General features: G+C 41.5%; 1 protein-coding gene across 4 annotated transcripts in view; it reads right to left on the reverse strand.

The window, feature by feature from the left end:
- The window catches only part of ATP6V1A (ATPase H+ transporting V1 subunit A), a 32177-nt gene that overhangs the window by 6280 nt on the left and 5078 nt on the right, over positions 1-20819 (reverse strand). For 3 of the 4 annotated variants that reach the window (XM_064465312.1, XM_064465321.1, XM_064465297.1), the window contains exons 2-13: positions 12994-13088; positions 11154-11282; positions 9367-9581; positions 8497-8634; positions 7859-8010; positions 6877-7039; positions 5544-5652; positions 4593-4715; positions 4390-4504; positions 3204-3267; positions 2228-2431; positions 136-230 (exon numbers count right to left, since the gene is read on the reverse strand). In XM_064465312.1, the coding sequence (XP_064321382.1) occupies positions 136-230; positions 2228-2431; positions 3204-3267; positions 4390-4504; positions 4593-4715; positions 5544-5652; positions 6877-7039; positions 7859-8010; positions 8497-8634; positions 9367-9581; positions 11154-11282; positions 12994-13075 (1589 nt within the window). In that variant the 5' untranslated portion in view covers positions 13076-13088. Of the gene's footprint in view, positions 1-135; positions 231-2227; positions 2432-3203; positions 3268-4389; positions 4505-4592; positions 4716-5543; positions 5653-6876; positions 7040-7858; positions 8011-8496; positions 8635-9366; positions 9582-11153; positions 11283-12993; positions 13089-16577; positions 16731-20819 lie in introns of those variants that run through there. The other variant, XM_009503451.2, reaches the window with a different exon arrangement.

Here is a 20819-nt window from a genome sequence, read left to right on the forward strand (position 1 = left end):
CTACCTAAGCACAGTTCTTCCATTCGTTTATGGTGAGTAAAATTCATTTCTGCACCAGTCTGTTTCCAAATAAGGTAGCTATCCAAAACCAGACTACACAGGACCAAGAGGGCAGGCTGGCCAGTCAGATCTCACCTGTCGTAAGGAGTATATCCATTCTGTTGCAAGAAGTCATCTTTTATCAGCTTGGCAACCTCCAAGGTAATTTTATCTGTTTCTGCTAGGGAAGCCTAGAACAGTAAGGCACAGTTAGTTTAGTACTCAAATCCACAAGGGCATTGTACATCTTGCCCAAGAACCATTATCTTTTGGTGCCTGTCTTCTTCCCACCCTCTTAAAATGACCTCCAGCAGAATTCTTCTCTTGGTTATTTCTCACTCCCTGCTGTTGAACAGCCAATTTAATTGATTTCAAAATTGAGATGGGCCAAACAGATGATAAAAGTTTACTTTAAGTCTATCTGATGATAAACAATCAAAAGGAAGTTTCCTTTAAGATAGCAGAAAAGCCACCAGACACAGAGAATGCACACAGCTCTGCTACAAGGGTTGTTAAAACATCACCTTCCTACATAAAGGGGTAAGTTTATTTTTACCTTTCTCAACCCCTGAGTCCATGGAAGGAAAACTAGGTCTCAGCATGCTAGATCAATAAGTAATCTTAAGGATTTGACACTAGCCTCCACTGCTGCCAACGGGCTTTCCCTGTCTGGCATTCAAGAAAAGTAGAGAGTTGATGACAATGCCTGTCATACTCTGCAGGACAGCCACAGCCCTGCTACACACTGCTGCTGTTGGCACCACAGGTCACTCTACCTTCACTGTCCTTTGGCTAGAGGGGACAGAATGAGTTTTAAGTCCCCCAGCTTGCTTTCTAGACAGGAAGGTTGGACCTTCTTTCATGAGAAGACTGACAGAATTCAGAGCTAAAAAGAAAAAATACGTCTGATTGTTTTTCCACAATTCCCCCTTTCCAAAGGTTTGTCACAGTTATTGTCCAAGCCCAGACAGAAGGAAACTATTGAAGATAACCTCTCTGAGAACAAGAGCATCAATTCCACTACTTCTATCATGGGACTAAGACCTTGCTTATTAATATTAATTAATATTTAATAAATTAATGTGTAATAGTTAATCATTAATAAATCAGTAAATATTTAAATCAGTAATCAGTAACAAGCACTGGCTTATCAATATCCCTTTCACACCAAGGAGCTGATTCTACCCTGCTCTGTAAACTAGTCTTTTAGAACATGGTTTTGTAAATAGAAAACTGCAGAAGACCCTATGATCACATTTCCTTTTCTTTGAAGACAGATGTAGAGAGGAGAGCTCTACTAGGCCAGATCTGGTGAATGGCCCAATCTCAGATGGGCTAGAACATCAGTGAATAGGGAGAGCACCAGACCAAACTGTATTCCTCCAAATAACTGTAGTTAATACATGTTACCACGCAGTACCACCACTTGTAAATGCTATTCTGAGCACCATGGGATTAAGTTACTGTCAGGTATGTACTAGGCACCTGTCAGTTATCACTGGGTCCCGTTTGAGAGCTCTCAAGGGAAATCTTCCTGTCCAAGTTTAGCTTTCTCTCCAAAACAGTGAAGTGAATGAAGGAAATTAAAGAACGCCTGTAAAATGGAGCCATACGTCATGTCAAAGGTTTCCACAGAGAAACCAAGTAATCACCAGTTTTTAGGAAAAAAGCAGACATCACTTCTGTGTCTACAGGCCAGCTTGTAAATGCCAACACCTCTGTTCTGCTGCTGGCAACATGGCTTCTAATAAATTGTAACTCTTCAGATGACTTCAAAAGTAAAAGATCAGTCTGCTTAATTTCTCTTACAAAGATTACTTCCAATGGAGTACTATTGTAGGTTGCAACATAGGGCATTTCAGCAGGACTAGAACACTGAAGCAATTGAAGTTTCTTAACTCCAGCGTTAGATGCCCTGCAATTTAATTTACACAAGAGAAGTAGCGTCAAGCCAAGGTCTATCAAATCTAAAAAAGCATTTGTCATTAGAAGTCAAACAACATGCAAGAAACCTGGAATAAAGCACAGTTAGAGGCAGGAGAGCTTGACATCTAGTGACCATCTGCCTTTTTTGCACAATGCAGCATCCATCAAGTCTGGTCTAAGACACAGTCAAAAGCCTCCACTAGCTGTCAGGAAAAGGAGGATTGCTCATTGACACCACACTTTCTCACAGCTGATTACTCACCTTCCCCACAAGCTGCACAATCTCCGCAAGGTCCTCTTCCTCCTGTAGGATCTCTTTGGCCTTTGTCCTGAGAGGGACAAACTCTGTAAAATGCTTGTCGTAGTACTCATCCAGGGCACGTGTGTATTTGCTGTAACTTATCAGCCAGTTGACAGAGGGGAAGTGCTTGCGTTGTGCCAGCTTCTTATCCAGGCCCCAGAAAACCTGGCAGAAGCCAGAAAGATCAACCAGTGTTCCAAATCAAAAGCAAACAAAAATAATTGATGGCAATTAAAAAAAAAATACAGAAAGCAAGTTTGAGCAAATGCAACATGGCAAAGGCTATCACAAATCTTCAGATGAAAGCCAGAGAGAGAAAAAGAAAACCTTCCTTATGTTAATATAACTATGGCAGTGACTCATACTCTTCACAAAAAACAATGCATCTTTGAAGCTGAGTTCAGATTTATTCAGCTTGAGACTCCTCATGAGGGAGAAGTTGGCCGTAGCAAAGACAATGTCAATACTGGAGTCTAATTAAGTGGAGCCCTATTAAATATAACTCCTTTCCCCAAACCAGGGCTGGGCAATCAGTTGAAAGGCATTCTTCTCCCAGTCAGCTGCTCCAAGGCTTTTTTCATGGTTTCAATGCACCTATTAAGAGTGGTTCACTTTCCATGTCAGCTGAGAGCAACCAAATTTGAAGTGCAGCTCAAAGGGCAGCAATCAGGAAGCACACGGATATTCCTGAGCAGCCAGCGTTGGAAGGAATTGCTGCCTTCGCTCCCTCTTCCAAAGGGATCTCAAACAAGTCAGTTCAGAGACCATTTCATAAGGTCACCTTTTACGCTGTTGGAACATTTTCCAAAGCACCCTAAAGAGCTGCCTCTGTCAAATCAAAGCTCTCACACCCCAGCCACTGGCACAAATGCACTGAAGCACAATCATTTCAAGTCTAACAAAGTCGACAGAAGAGCTGCAACATTGTGGGACGTACCTGAACAATGCCCAGAGTAGCAGATGTGACGGGATCAGAGAAGTCACCACCTGGGGGAGAGACACTGAGCGGGAAGAGATAAGGAGAAGTTATCAGAATTGCTTTCACAGTTTAAACTGCAGTACCAAATGTATGGCTGCACAGCTTCATGACCACAGAAACCGGAAAAGTCAACACAATTTCAAGTAAGAGATTGCAGGCTTCCACCACAGAAAGTGTTTGATGCATACCCACACAGGTGTAATATGAAGTATACCATGAAAGACAGTTATATCAGTGACTGACAGTATCAAGGTATGATTTCAGTCATTTCAGCCCCAAGTAGTAACTCTGGCTTGGATTACCAAACCTACCTCAACTGGAACAGATTCAGCAAGTGTGCTGATAGGACACTGTGAAACACAGTGCAGTGATTATTTCACAGAAAACAATATCCCGATTAGAAATTATTTCAGATATCTCCTATACAAAAACCACTTTGACTTCATTTGGGCTTGACATCCTAATATACGCCTTCTCAGAGATAAAAAAAGATAATCTTCCAACCTCAAAAGCACAACGCATTTGTGTACATATGTTGTGGACAGCAGAACTAAGCAGAGCTAAGATCGGACCCTAGGTGTTCTTGCAGATGCCAGAGGCTCTCCTGAAAATGTGCCAGGGGGAAATTCACTTTGCTCACAGTATGATATACAAATCAATATAGCCTAGAAGAACGTCTGGGCACCACATGCTTTCCACAGCCCATTGCAGCCTGAGCTTTGCTGCTCCATGTAATTCTACTCTGTTTCAGCAAGAGAATCATGATTTGTTATGCCCCCAAGTGCACACACTGCTGCTCTGACTGCCCTTTCTTTCCTGCTCCGAGCATGGTTTGACATACTTTTCAGTGATAGCTCTAATGACATTCTTCCCTGAGCCATTTGCTCCGATTGCTGGAAGTGACTGCAATTCCACACCTCTCAGAACTACCTATCCACACTCATTCTTTCTGCCCCCTCGCACAATTTAGCGGTAGTTCTGGGTGAACAGAGACTAAACGTCTACGTACTCAACTACGTATTTTTAGTTCTGCAGCTGCACAGAGCAACAATACTTTCTTTTCACCTGAAAAATAGGTACTTTTACACACAAAACACAGAGAAAGAACTGCAGCCAACGCAAAGCAAAGAAATGCAACACTCACGCTCCAACAATGCTGACGCTGCCTTCCCTCTCAGGATTTCCCAGACACTTCACTCTGCCAGCTCGCTCATAGAAAGAGGCTAGACGGGCACCAAGGTAGGCTGGATAACCACTGTCTGCAAACACCAACACACAGAAATTGAGTCAAAGGCTCAGAGTTTAAAGGATGCATTTACAAGACTAGCCTGAGAAAATACTACTCACCAGCTGGCATTTCAGCCAGTCGCCCTGAAATTTCTCTGAGGGCCTCAGCCCATCGGGAAGTAGAGTCTGCCATCATACTGACGTGGTAGCCCATGTCCCGGAAATACTCAGACAGGGTAATTCCTAGAACAAAGACAACAGTGTGCTGCAGGATACAGTTCAGAAAGGAATTCTACACTTGCATGTTGTCACTAAGATGCAAATAAGCCAAATTATTTAAGTTTACATTTTGATGGAAATAGACACTGAAAGTTATTCTTTCTTCCCACTAGATTGTATCCTTGCTGTCTTTTTTTTGTTCTTTTTGTTGTTTATTTCTTCTCACCCTCCCCATTTTTGCATATGAACTACTCTGGCTCATCTTACATTCCCATGTGTTTCTTTGACGAGACACAGCAATGTCACTGATGCTACTCTTTGCCTCACTGAAACCATGAACAAAGCCTCCTCTTACTGTAAAATGTCTCCTTCCCTTTCAAACTGCCACAATACAACAGTAAGAAAAGGTTGGTCATGTTTTATCTTAATTATCTGACAACTTTTTATAAAAAAGAATTTAAAAAAAAACCTCTAAGAGGCCACAAAGGAAAGAAGACTAGCCTGCCTACTCAGCGAGTACTATTCCTGCCCATTAAGTGACTGTACTTGGCAGCAAAAAGCTATTCATGAACAAAAGCTTACATAATTAATACATGGAATAAAACTACAGGAGAGCTGGTGCAGTAAGTTCACTTTATAAGCAAAATTGACTCAATATTCAGAAATCAGAATTACATACAAGCAAGCCAAATTCAATTAAAATACTAGGCCTTCATGCAGGCGAGGCCTGAAAGGGCTGACTTCTGAAACTAAGCAGGTTTCGTGGTACTGAGCATCTCACAAACTGAAAATACTAGAGCACGGTAGCTTGCTCTACACACCCAGCCTTTTCCAGCCTCCTGTAAATCTTACCAGTATAGATAGAGGCTTCTCTGGCAGCCACAGGCATGTTGGAGGTATTTGCTACCAGAGCTGTTCTCTTCATGATGCTTTCTACCTTGCCATCAACTTCCATTGTTAACTAAAATGCAAGAAAAGAAAGGGGGGGAAGTAACAGTAGCAAGTTTTTTTGTTTATTTTTTGATTATTTTTTTTTACTGTATTACTCGCCTTGTATCAGGATACTCTCCTCACAGCTACTCTACCAAGAGCAGAGATAGATTCAAGATTTCAGGATACTGTGCTGGTTTGCCTTCCAGACTGCACACAGCTTAACTCTTTAATGTACATGCCTCATCTCATCTGCTCCAACTGGCAAATCCCTATTGATCCCATTCAAATGAGCAATGACAAATCCTCTGCATCAGGAAGTACATTATTCTGTCTCAGCTTACTAGGCTGGAAGAGCCAAGAAATTTTAGCCTCTTGCCATAAGGCTTCTAGGAATCAGAGAGCGTTTTATTCCCCCATCTACACCAATCCAAGTTTGCCTTTGACAACTGGACATAAAACCACATACATAACCCTGGGGAAGACTCACAAGCACCCGAACAACAAAATGCATATCCTGACATTTTTGTAGAATTCCACTTTTTGTAGAATTTTGTAGAATACCCTGGGATTTACCTTTTTCATGTCCACCACAGCTTGACTTTCTCATCTTGTAACGAATCAACACTCAAGCCTTTTACCCCTTATTTCTGACAGTGCAGTTTCAAACTAACAGTTCAGATTATCTGGCTTCTTTCCCATATTTTACAGAAGACTCTGCCACAACCAATTCACTAACATATAACAATAGCTAGAAGGATTGGTAAACCTGTTGCCTGTTTTTTTAAAAAAAAAAAAAAAAAAAAAGTATTTTCTACTTCCTTCAGAAGTTATTCCCAGGCCTAACATATCAAACTGATACCTGGTAACTGTTGGTATCACCACTCTGCAGCCTGTAAATACAGATGCTGCATTTGCTATGCATGGTTAAGTTATAAAAGTTAGAGACATTACCAGTGAAAGGTAAGGTACTTCTAACTGTGCTAAATTACACCCTGGCATTCATTTTGGTTTTATTTTAAATAAGTTAGAGGGTACACCCAAAACCTAGTCCAGATGTTTACTGAGGGGCCACTGAAATCATTCTTGAATGAGCCAAAAGGGATTTCTGCTACTACAGCCAGAACTTATAGCAGGGAAGCGAGATGATCATTTCAAGTCAAACTATGAATATGGTATTTTATTCAGTTACAATACCAGTACAATAGCAGGTCTTCCCAAGAAGGTTTACTCTCCATGAATTCTCCATACTAACCTCAGGGAAATCTCTCAGTACTTCAGACATTTCATTTCCTCGTTCTCCACAGCCTACATAAATGATGACATCACTGTTGGAGTACTTTGAGAGAGACTGTGAGATCACAGTCTTCCCACAACCAAATGCCCCGGGAATCGCCGTTGTACCCCCTTGTACACACCTGAGTAAAGAAAATGGACTCAGATTTGCAAGAAACTCAAAACCAGCTCTCTCTCATCTTAGATTATGTTTTCCAATAAATCTCCCTCATTAAAAACAGCAAATTCAGTGTTCTGGGTGAGAAGCACAGAGGTACTTCACTAAGCCAAAAGACTGAGGGAATAACCTATCCTTTTCTTTTACTGCCCTTGAAGTACACCAGTTATGCTGGTACAACAGCTAGACTTTCAGGCTTGAAACATAGCCGTTTTCACAGCTGGAAGCACCAGTGGAATGCAAATGCCAAGAAAAGAAAAACTGCTTAGCTGTGCATTATAAGAATAAGCAGCACAATATTTTAGGACCAAAATTACCAAATTCAGTGTCTTGGAAGTTAGCTGCTTAAATGAGCATTTTGTTTTACAGTTAAGTGCAACAGTTTTCATAAGTGGTGACCCCAAAATAATTGGGAACTATACCTCCTCAAGACCATGGAAAGAGATCCTACTTATGCATTCAAATGGAGATATCGAGCACGAAAGTTCTAGCCTTTCTGTAGATTTGGCATGATTATGTTAAGTTTATGCTTCTCCATTCTTTTCTAGATTAATGCACTAAAACTACCTTATTAAACTTATATTCCTTTTTCCACTAGTAGGTTCTCCTGGCAAATACAGAGAGATAAGGAACTCAGCTGATTATTTTTTGAGATTATGGTGTGATACATAGTGAAAGCCTGGGGTCTGACGCCCTTAAAAAAAAATACTTAAGGCCTCCTCCCTCTGATCCCCCCCCCCCCAAGAGATTTCTTACATACTAGAAAATAAAGTATATTACTTACGGGAAGAGGGCATCCAGGACCCGTTGGCCAGTTAACAAAGGATGATTGGCTGGTAACTTCTCAGTAACAGGACGGACTTGACGTACAGGCCAGACCTGGACCATAGTGAACTTCTCCTTCACACCTTCAAACTCCAGCTCTAAGACAACATCCTAACAGACAGCACCAGACATCCGAAGTAAGCAAACAGCTGCACACTGGACCAGCACGCAAATTCTCATCTCAACTACTCTGCACAGCTAGGTCTTTGATACCACCACAGATTTCTCAGAACCTCAACACACTATCATCCCCTCCCGAGGGAAGGCTCTTTCCCGTATTTACAATAGTACTGGGGGAAAAAAGTGCAAGATGAAGCTTCAACTGAAAATATGCTTTTGAAAAGCACACTTTACATATTCATAAGATCCTGTAGATCCCCAGAGGTCAGCAAACACTGAAGTGCCATTGGGAAGCTATATACATAGAAAGTAACTGCACAAGATAATCATGTCATCCCTGCAGGCAGGGCAGCAGAAGTGAGCATTAACTCAAACTGTTGCATGAAACACATTTTAGTTGGCATCGTGCAGAACAGAAAGAGACACCTCACGAAAGAGACATCGCAATTAACACCAACTGCTGTTTGGGAGACTTACTGAAGTGTCATAGTTTCCTGGCGGAGCAATGTATGTAACTGTACCCCTGTTCCGTGGGGGCAGCATGATTTTGTGCTTGATAAGAGAGTTTTCATTCACGACACCATAAATATCTCCACCGGTGATGTGGCTGCCAACCTAAAACAAGAACAGGTCTATTAGTCATAAGTGAGAACTCCAGTTTTTTTTAAAAAAGAACCTTGACAAAGAACTGTATAAAATAACTATAGCTATTAAGACTAGCACTGTGATTCCTCCCTTTATAAATGTGCTGTTACAGCACAGTAGCCCATTTACATAACTCATTATGCTAACAGCACATTGCTAGCAACACTATCTGAGTTCAGGCACCTTTCAAGGCACAGACAGTAGCAATTACTGACTGATGCAAAGCACGTTTCATGTCTTTTATACCTCTCAGTCTAACGTGTTAAGCAGAGGAAGGATAGGATATATTAACCCGCAGGGTTGGAAAAAAGAAGATGCCAAGGGCTAAAGCACTGGCGTTTCCCAGCTCTGAGGCTACTTTCACCATTCATGAAATGTGTGCTGCAGTTGAGTTTTTTTGCTCAGGTAACATCTGCTCCTGCTTATGCTTAGTGCAGTTCCACTAAGTTCTTTACAGTTTTGAAATATATTAACACTTTGCAATTTTCTCATATGCAGCAACAAGACACTAAGTCACATAGAGTAAGTCCTGGTGATTGCCATCCAGTCTCATACATGGCTACCACCTCCTAGCACCCTTTTTCACAAACTTAATACAGCATTAACCATAGCTCCCAGCAGTCATAGCCTTGGCACTCTGCTCTGGCTCCAAGCTCTGTCAGTACAGGAGCAAGAGGGGAAGATAAGCTTGTCAGAACATACCCGCAGATTTTTGGAAGGTGTGAAGTCCCATTTGACATCTCGGCTCAAAGCCGACACGTTGACACCTCTAGGGATATAGATACTTTTGGTCAGAGTGCTGATGTCCAACAGAGGTCTCTGGATACCATCAAAAATAGCTCCCATAATGCCAGGCCCTAGTTCCACTGACAGGGGTTTGCCAGTACGGAGTACAGGATCTCCTACAGAGACACCAGCTAAAGATTTGCTGAGGAAAAGTTCATTCAGAGAAAGGGAAAGAAACAGGGCAGAAGGCATCACATTCACATCATCATATCCTTAAGCCACCATTCTGACTTAAAGGTAATATTTTTATTACTATACTACACATCATCATTTGACAAGCATGCAGACTTTATACTAAACTCAAGCTAAAATTGGTAATGTAACAAAGTTGCTCATACTCCAGAGAGGCAAAGTAGGGGTAAATATTCTGCTTTATGATCATCAGTTTGAGTCAACTATATGGATGAGTTTACTGGAGCACCAGGGAGCAGAGCAACAAAACGTCAGGCATTGCTTAAATCTCCATACCTAGAAACAGGTTTGATTGTTAAAGCCAGACAATGTTATGAAATATATTAATTTTTGCTTCAGAATTTGTTAGAGCGCACAACTGTTTTGAACTTGAGCCTTGCGCAGCCTTTTTGACAGCAGTCTAATTTTAAAGGGAGTTTGTCCAAGACCAGCATTATTTCCCTCCTCTCTGATGTCAAGTTGTCCAGTCTATGCACTGTCTAATCTCCAAAGATACACAATGGATTTCTCTGCAAAGGGCCAGTAGTTTGGCAAAAGGCCCTGCTAGAATACAAAAGAAAACCCTACACAAGACTCAAAGAGATTAAATGCAAGTGGACTTCAGAAAGCCCTATAACAGAACCCTCTCCTCAGGAGCCCAATAGCGAACTAGACTCAAATTTGTTACATGTACTGATGAAAGGCTACTAGATATTACAATGATGCCGTCTAAAATGATTCCATCTAAACAGACAAATTATTAGGTACAGACAGGAGCTAGTCACCAGTTTACCATCCAGCTCCTCAGAACAAAGCTCTGGGAGACAGCACAGGCTTTTTCCTAGCCTCTACAGATACACAGAGACAACTCCTAGGTTTAAAAGAATATGAGGTTAAAAAAAAAAAAAAAGGAAAAAAAAAGAGGAGGGTCCAGCTTTAAGTTTCCTGACTTCTTTTCTGACATTCTCTCATATGTGTGTAATAGAAAATACATTTTAAGGTAACTAGATTTTAGAATACATGCTGCATCCTAGTTGGACCAAGATTCCATAAGCACTCTGCAGAAGCAAAAACGTAATCTATTACATCTGGCAAAATACTCTCCCCAGAAGGTGGCATCCTGCCGACTTTACATTTCCTATTTAAATGTCATGCAAACATAGTTTTCAAACGCAAAGAAAAAAAAGAAAAACCCCTTTGTAGTTTTGCCATTTATGGTTGACATTTGTCAGACAACTTCCTTAACGAGGAGCTAAAATATTTAAATTAAAATGAACTTCAATTCTCTGATACTCATTATTTTATTTCCCCATAAAAGTCAAAAACATTCTCCTCGGAACACAGCCAAGCGAGATAAGATTTACCTCAAAGCCATCAGAATTTACAAAAGATGCGCAGAACAGATGTTTCTGCCTGCCAATGTTGGAAGTACCAAGTGCTGGCCCCAGTCAGCTTTGCCTTCTTCACCCTTGTCACCACTGTGTTCTGGTCCGCACAGACTGGCAGGCCCAGAGGGATCAACGAAAGGATACATGTTTCTTCATAAACCTGGACAGTTGCCAGATCACCTTCCAGCCGGATAATCTCCCCCACCAGTTCGCTGTGGCCTACTCGTACCAGCTCGTACATAGCAGCACCTGCCATGTTGCACGCCGTGACCACTGCAGAAGAGAGACACATGGGTGAATACTTCTCCTGTAGCTCAGGAAATTTACTCATCAGAAGTTACTAAGGACTGCACAGCATAAGCCTGGTATTCATCCAAAACAGAAGCACATTTCTTGATTTCACAAACTTGGCTGCCCCAAATCCTGACATTTCTAGTTTCAAATCCGAAAGAAAAAGTTTCCCTATACTTTTCACACTGTTCCTTTATGCTCAATAAGAGGACACTATCAGAACACAGTGGTTCATGGTAGACAATTCGTGCCGTAATTTCTCTTATCTATCTTGACAGATGACGAATGTTTAGGGTTTTAGAGACACCATGAACTTTGACAGACATGTTACACAGGCACTGCTCCCTTTCAGTTAGCTGGACCACATTTCCATCTGACTAAATTAAAAACATACAAGCAAATGGCAAAAGCTCACCTGACGCCTGATAGTAACATAAACCTGTGGTTAGGGACCATCATTTTCAAGCCACACAAACCTACCTTTGATGTGGCAGCATCTGGATGCTAATGTAACAAACTATTTCCATGCAGAGATCAAGCCAAGGAGCCTGCTAAAGGCAACACATACCCTTGTATCTCAAGTGTCAGATGCCTACATAGCTTTTAAGGAGGCACTATTTTGATATTTCGTTTTGTAGAAAAGTGGTGTATATCTTAAGCCCTTTAAATTGACTTTCAACAGAGGAAGACTCTTTTACAGCACCTTTTGGGCCTGAAACCTACTGTTTTGAGTTCAATTTCAGCAGGTCATACATGAGGCCTAGCTGCCTTAGGCCAAAATTTTTCATGTCATTAATATTATAATATCAATCTTGCAATCAAGGTTCACATATTTACACAAAAATACATTTTCCACTTCCCAAGAAAGCAAGCTATATTGGTTTAAAATTATTTTTAAGTATCACTTCTGCAGTTAAAGAATTGGCAGTTAAAGAACAGGCATTTATTTAGGTAGACACAAGCCAAGGGAGCTTCTCATCCATCAAATAAGCTGCATGCTATTCTTCTGTTCTCACATTCCCATCCTTTCCTTCATCTCTTAAAGAGAATGCAGGAGGGAACAGAAAAGACGCTACAGTCTGCATGTATTCAAAAGCTGTAACCATCAGAGCCTGAAGAAAGTATTTAAGCTGACAAAGAAGGAGGAAGAGTCCTCCTTCTCCCAGTGGCACGACCACCACACTGCCACCTTCCCTGACCCTTGCAGCTCCTTGCTGAGCTCCTCCAGCCTGTGGTGCAGTAACACACAACAGCTTGACACTGGCAGGGGACTAAGTATTCCAGAGAGCACATGGTCAAACAACATTTCAGTGAGAATGGACTATGCATCTAACACCCTTTTAGAGAAGCTTAACACACTGGGCCTGCAGATTTCTGACCAAGTGGCTTTATCTCATCCAGAAAGTTTACTACCTTCTGGCTTTATTATTATTATATTATTCATCCGCCTGCTTCTGCTCATTACATCTTTAAATAAGATTAATTAGCAGTAACATCTTGTTAGTGTATTTCTTAATATTTTAGCAGAATAAGTCAGTGATTCTTCTTAAAAAGCCTCCCCGCCAAAAAAGAAAGAGAAAAAGCCCAGCCCAGAGCTCTGCTATACTGCTCCACTTCACTTCCAAGTGAACAAGGTTAACAAAGACACTAGGTGAAACAGAACTTATGATTTCCTTTACAAAATAATACCTACCAGGTCCTGAGACTCCATGGACGTAGCCAACAAAAGCCTCTCTGTCCTCATCAAGGATTTTGGGTAGTTTGGAGAAGTCCATTTTGCCTGTTCAACTGTACAGACAGAAAAAAATAAGAGAGTCAGTTCTGAGGAATACACACCTGTAATAAATTCTTCCTCTTCCTCCCCTCTGCTCTCTCCTTGTTTCCAGTTTGAAAGAATTTTGAACTGAAGAATTCTGACTCACATAGCCTGAAGCACTTCAAGCACACTGATTTTAAAGCTATAAAAAGTTATAAAGTAACTTATTTAAACAACCAAAAGAACTAACATCCCCTATTGCAGAAACACAGGGGTGGAATATCACACGTAATATGCCTCCAAAACACCACTGAGTGGAACAGTTACACCCCAAAAATGCCATAACACTGCTGGACTATTTTCAAGCCCAATAACAGGATATTTAAACAATGGAGAATCTCCTCTGTCTTCCACATCTCATCTAGCCTCCTTCAAAACATGGAGTTTTCCATGATTCTGTGGGAGCAAGGGAATGTTTGGGGGCTACTTTACTGCCACCAGTAAAAGGCAATACTACGAATATTAATTGTGAAAATTCTATTTTGGCTATCTCGAGCCGCTGAATCAGAGTGTTCAGGGGAAGAAACATACATTTTCATAAGCACCAGCAGGCAAACACGCAAGTCCTCTCTATACGCCTCACAGCTAGGTATCACGCAGTCTTGCTCTCAGTGAAACCCATGCAGCATTGTAGAAGAATTGTGCAGAATAATGGCCAAAAACCTCAACTTGCAACAGTTAAACACTAACATCTCTTGCCAGTAACTGTTTAGAGAATCTAAATAACCGGCACAGGAAAAGCTGTTTTAGAAACAGACCTCCTCGATCCACATTTGCCCTGTAATCGACAGTTGGGCTGTCCTGTTTCTGGTGCTGATAAGAGCATTTAATGGTTTTGCTTTGTCAGGCCTTAACGTGGTTTGCGTTACCTTGGAAACTGATCAGCATTAGAGGCAACTCTCTACCCATTTCTAGGGTATTGACACATTTATGATACAAGACTAGTGAAAGGTGTGGTATGGCAATCCAGCATGCGATGCTCTTGGCATACCAAAAGGGCCTATCCAGCAAAAGTCCACGGTTCAGTGACATGAGCCATGTGAGGCATCTGTTGTAACTCAGTCCTTGCAAGAAGCTTAACCTAACCTGGCATCATCTGCAAGGCAGCAAATACAGAGGCATACTCAGGCTTGAAAACCTGCCCCATGTACAAGGAGGAAGACAACTACGCTGCCACCCCTCCCACCATCATTAAAGGATGGTTTTCTGCCTGTTCTTCAGTAGCAGTAGGTAGCTGACATCCGCTGTTCTTAAAATCTTACGACTGTTTTCCAGCTTTATAATACTATACTACAAATCCTCTGCTCCTCAGCCTCTTTACCAATCCAAACATTTTAAATCAGTGGCTCTGCTCGGTAAGAAAAGGGTCTCCAATGATTCCGAACTTCTATTCATCCTGAAGGAATAGCTTCTTCCAGGCTCCTTATCCTGCTGGAGTGGATTGTCTAACATGGCTACCATTGATTCATTTCACAACAGCCTCCCCAGCGGCTGATCGTGACTCAGTCACCACCAGCCTGGGGTGGAATTGCTAACTGCTCTCAAGCCCAAAGGCTAAGTCGGATATCTGTTAGATCCCCCCACTCTCCACAATGATAGTTTACCCTTTAAGCTGCCTGTTGCTTAGGCCCAGAAGCCAATTTTAATTTCACTTCTTATTTCCCAAAAGTCTCTTCCGACAAATGGCTGAGGAGAGGTCCTCACAAAGCAATCTGCAGTTCCTGAGCAGCTGGTAAGGGCTGATCCTGATCAGACCAATATAACTACCTCATCTTTTTTGCTTTTAAGAATTAAAAACATTGCAAAACTCAAGCACAATTACTGTTCATGCTGAAAAAAAGCAGCTGGTCTTATAAATCCATCCAAAACATTTACTTGAACATACCATGATACAGAACAATCTCTAGAGTCCTACTACCAAAATCTTCTACAGAGGCACAATAAAGAGCAAGCTAACCAAATTCTCATAACTGAATCAGCGATGCTGTTTGGCAATTAGACAGTACATACAGGGTCCCATATAAAAGAGTCAATTAACAAAGGCAAGGAAAAGGAGGAAGAACACTGACCAGTTTCAATTTAAATTAACTTTTCTTCATATCCAAAACGTGCAGGTCAGCTGATTGCCACTTGAAGTGACTGTTTCTCTTTTAGGGATGCAAATAACAATCTTAGAACAGTCATTCTGCACTTAAAATGGCATCCTGACACCCAGCACCTGCCTCTCTTGTTCCTGTGGCTGCTTTGCTCCTTCGTTCTTCCCGCAGCCACCTTCCCCACTTACCAGCCAAGCCAACCAGCAGGAAATGGGATTCCCCTGCTAGACCACCTAGCAACACACCAATAAGCCCTGTCTTTGTCCTGATCTTTAGCATCTACACCAATTGCTTTTAAACACATACCTATTAAATATTCCAAGTGTAAAATATGCAGAGAATTCCTCCTTACCTTTCCTTGTTCTGTCTCTTATACACCTCCAAACAAAGTACACCCAGTGTAAAAACCCAGTGCTCACCCAGCCAAGCTGACCTCTCTTTTTAAGGGGCTACACACCTTTTAGCACTGAAGACAAATTAAGCCAATATGCTGTTATTTGTCTCTGCAGAGCTGTCCAGCGCTTGTGTATCGGCATTACAGATCTTCATTTTAGATTGAAAAGTCCTTGAGGGCAGAAATGTTGCCTCACCTACCTACACTGTTAAATGTCTTCATTGTTAGTACTCAGGTAAAATGAAATTCCCTAAAGCACGTCAGAATTTGCTAAACGTAACATTGTGTGTGCGCAGGCAGTACATACTTACCCAGAAGCCACGGTAGCTAGCCATTTCAGAAATCTACCAAGGTCCTACAAGCCTTTCGTAGGCCTCTTGTCAATACAGGTTATTAGGCACTACATGCCATCCACCCCTACAAAGCCCACTAGCACACCTATAGAGGGCTTAATTTTAATTTCTTACAAGCAAAAATGCATCTTGCGTCCTTTACAACTTATAAACAAGAATCTTCCTTGTCTTAAGCAGTTCAACAGTTGATTTTAAATATGCTCTTAACCTCTAACATGGGGATATTCTGCCTAACAGTGCCAGAAATTAAAATTTTACTTGCTGCAGAACCACCTCTGACTGAGAGGTGATTTATTAAAGTAATTTTATAGTCATAATTAAACAAGAAAGGGTCAATGACCTGAGTTTTCCATCTTGATTTCTCCCCAGCACAGCAATTTGGCTACACAGTATCCCCCAAAATTTAACTATCCCGCTCACAATGCCAGAGGAACCTGTTTTCTATTACAGTTCCTTGGTTTTGCTTCAAACACTTGATCAGTCCCCGAATTTACACAATGAACTGCCTTACCACAAAGATCTCTTCAAAATTAAGACTCCAGTGAGATTTTAAGAAGGAGCCTTCTTACAGCAAGGATGAATATCCATGAGCCTTTTATCATATAAACAGATTCTTACCTTATTTTGCAGAAACAGGGAGTAACAAAAATCCACAGGCCCAATGAAGCAAAGCCAGAATTCAGCAGTTAAGCACCACCACTTACGAAATAATTGTCCTTCTAGTGCCCCTACACAGAGGGATGAGAAAGCCTGCTGCAGAAGGGAAAGAAATTTCTGACACACAGCGGAGGCACAACCACCTGACTTGATGAGTCATCAGTCTCTCTCTCTCCCCCACCAGCACCGACGAATGCCGCAATAGCAAATCAAGCTACCTAGAGCCCAGCTGAACTCCCATCTGTGCCCTCCTCACTGCACAGGACGAAGCACAAGAAATTAAAAGCAGCATTCAGCATTCGCATTAAGGACCTCCTACAAAGCCAATAATCCCGATGTCCCAAGTGGTGCACGCTACTACACAAAAACCCTTGAAAGAGAAATGCATGCTTTCTGCTTGAATCCATTTACCTGCCAGTCCTCCAGTGTAATATATCCATGTCAGTGCGTGCTCTGTTCTGGAACAGCTTGACAGAACAACTGCTTAACAACATACTGCAGAAGGAGGCACTGAAGACACCGCAATATTGCTTGAGTATGTAGAACGGGTATTTATTCTTGTCAGAACAGTGAGTCTTGAGGGGCTTACTGCTGCTAATGTAAGAGCCCCTTCCCCTAGTTAGCAGAAGCATTGATGCAACCGCACAACATCCAACACCTTAGCAAAGCAGGCTGGTGTGCCACCTTGAGTGACAGCTGCTAGAATCCACTATCGAAGATTGACAGGCAATGACTTTGTCCTGTATGTTGTACACGGGACAAGCAGCTATGCAAGCTCTCCCTCAAGGAGATGCATGAGTTGAAGAGTTCCCTGCAGTCTTCGCAACTTCTCAAGACTATCTTCACAAGTTCTAGGATTAGCAACATATCAAATTGGCACGAATGCTTAAATACACCAACCAAACTTGTAGTAAATACCACAAGACCAGCAATTCAGAAGCAGGAGCATTAGATTAACAAGACACCAGTGCTAGGATTCATTCTGCTGGGGTTACTTTGAACTAAGGTCATAGATTTTACTGTATCTGAAACAGACTAATGTGTTTTGACTTACTAGGGTAGAAAAATGGAGTCAGAATATAAGCCCTTACACTCAATATCCATGAAAACTTAACAGGCATACAAAATAAAATGTAGTGAAATAAAAGTTTTCCAAAGAAAATCCCTGCTCCTCTTAGTAAAAACCTAGATGTTACAGGATAGTAAAGACCACAGCCCACATTGGATGATCAGCTTAGCATCGCATTTGAGTCAAACTTTACAATCAAGACTGCCAATATTTATTGTGTTCACCTGAGCAGACTTTGGTACAGTGCGTAAATCCCAGTGTCCAGCTGTATGAGGATGTGTTGCAAAGGCCTCATAAATCACAGGATAATCACTGCCATAGATTTGCTGTAGCTTGGACACTTTATACTTCCCCTTCCAACGGCTGACATTTTTGAGAGGAAGTATTAAAAAAAAAATACAGTGCCGAAATTACCAGAGAAATGCAGAAGTTCAGCAGCATTTTTGTAACTAGAACCTAGGATAATGTCCCAGAAGTAACAGCATGCCCAGACCTCTAACACAGGTCACTTGGAAGGGAAGCCAAATAGTATTCTCAGGAAATCTGCTCCTTCGTACTATGCAGAGTTATAATTTTACTATAATACAGCAGGGAAAATTACTCCAGAGTTCTCAGTCACCAAACAACAGAATCACCGAGGTTGGAAGGCACCTCTGGAGATCACCTAGTTCCAACCCCATGCTCAATGCAAGTGAGAACAGGCTGCTCAGGGCCATGTCCAGCTCGGTTTTGATTATCTCCAAGGATGGAGACCATACAACACTCTGAGCTACCTGTTCAGTGTTCAGTCACCCTTACAGTAAAACACGTTTTCTTATATTTAATGGGAATTCCCTGTATTTCAGTTTGTGACCATTGCTTCTTATTTCAGCAGATACAGCTGAGAAGAGTCTGGCTCCATCTTGTTTGCTCCCTCCCACTACGTGTTCATATACTTCACAATAAGATTCTCTGAGCCTTCTCTTCCTGAGGCTATATAACACCACCTCCCTCAGCCTCTCCTCATATGAAAGATGCTCCAAAGCTTTAACAGTTTAACAGTCTTTGTGGCCCTGTTCTGGACCCACTCCATTAAGTCCATGTCTTCCTTCTACTGGAGAACACAGAACCAGAGACAGCACTCCAGATATGGTTTCCCCAGAGCTTAGTTGAGAGGAAAAATGACCTCCCTGACCTGCTGGCAGCATTCTTTGTAATGCAGCCCAGGATAGGGCTGGCCTTCTCTGCCACAAGGACACCTTGCCAGCTCATGTTCAATGCTGTGTCCACCAGAACCTCTAGCCCATTTCTGCAAAGCGACTTTACAGCCAGCCAGTCCCCAGCCCATAGCAGGGTATGTGGTTATTCCTCCCCAGGTGCAGGATTTGGCGTCTCCCATTGTCAAACTTCGTGAAATTCCTGTCTGCCTATTTTTCCCATCTGTTGAGGTCCTTTTGTACAGCAGCACAGCCCTCTGCTATATCAAACACCTTCCAACTTCATCTGCACTCTGAAGAAACCAGGCAGGAGTTGTGCTCAACACAACCACGTGGCTTAGTTTTCTCTTCACATAGACATCAAGAAACTAAGTGTACCAACATTCTTGCCATAAGCTTAGAGTTTGAAGTATCATTGTTTCTTAAACTCAACAATACAGACACTCTTCCATTTAATTATTCATCTAATTCCAGTTGCCACAGGGCACGTTAAGGCCACCTCTGCTCTCAATAGGTCAGGAATCTGCTTAAGTGAGGCTCAACTACATACTGCAACCATGCAAGACAATTCATCTTTCACACAACTTGTTTCTCGGGTACTATAAAGCCCCTTCCTCTCACCTGAGGCTTGCTAATCAGCACATGTACAGGTAAATCCAGGTGTATTTAAAAAAAAAAAAGGAAATAGAATAACACTGCCACTGTTGGCACAGTACACAATGTCTACAAAGGGAGACTGCAACATGACAATTCATGAAGCCCATCGTAAGCTCCTACTGCCTTCTTCCACAAAACAGATGTCGTTTCCTCCAGACGAGCAACATTTTCATTAATCTCATTACCATTACTGCAGAGCTAAAATCCACCCTTGCTTTTATTAAATAAAAGTCACTGTACTTTTAGGTGCCCTTGGCATCTTTACTTGAAACAATTTTTGTTGCTCTAACCTTTAAGATGACAAACATCAAAACGAGATGAAAGCAAAGCTGTAACCAATGATTGCAGCAAACTTTACTACAGTTCAGTAGAGTAACTTCTGAATAGGTGAAGATTCTTACCTTAACAGACAAAAGGTTTGTAATTTCATAAGCTAGATTTGTAAGTCAGGCTCAGTTTTACATGCAGAAACACATTAGTAATTTGGGGTCATTAGAACACATTGGCTCCTCTACATGCCTCACCACCGCCGAAGCCCTTGTCCCTAAATGTAATAGCTAAAATACTGAGCACAAGTTTAGAATAAGCATTTCATCATTACACTTAACTTTCAGAGCAGTCTTTAAAGTTAGGATATTATGGAATCTTCAGTTTATTATGTGAGGAATTTGACAGCTAGTTTGAAGAGCACGTTTGCATGAATGCCTTTAAGAAAGACCTAACACCCCTAGCAGATAGAAGTACCTTTTTATAGCACTTTGGTATAATGAAACACCTGGTTGGAATCACAACACACACATTGCCATTGGATTCCAGTAAAAGGAAATTAAGTTGAGGTCAACTTTTCCTGTAATGGAAAACTTCATCTTTAAGTTAAGCCACATTGGGTGATTTTACATTCAATTACCTGAAATATTTACAGCTTCTTTAGAATAGCCAGAGCCCCTCAAACATAAAGTTTTAGCATTGTTTAAACTCCATATTGTGGTGGTTGTCTGAATACCTACCTACAAGGTGATGCAAATTTACCTCACTATAACAAAACCCTCAAGATTTCAAGGATCTAGAGGAGCGTGACACAACAGAATCACCTTTTTAAAGTCTTTACCAATGTTATCTGCATTTAGCCAGAAATACCATTTCAGGCTTTTTCCTGAAGACCTGCTTTTTAAGGTATTACTTTCATTGTGAGAAACAAAATAATGATACAGCGTAATAATGAAAATAACCAAATGTTTGTCCCACTTAACCAAACTTCTTACAAGATGCAGTTTCTTTGCT

This window comes from Phalacrocorax carbo, chromosome 1 (genome assembly GCF_963921805.1).
Source record: "Phalacrocorax carbo chromosome 1, bPhaCar2.1, whole genome shotgun sequence".
In the NCBI taxonomy this organism is placed as follows: domain Eukaryota; kingdom Metazoa; phylum Chordata; class Aves; order Suliformes; family Phalacrocoracidae; genus Phalacrocorax; species Phalacrocorax carbo.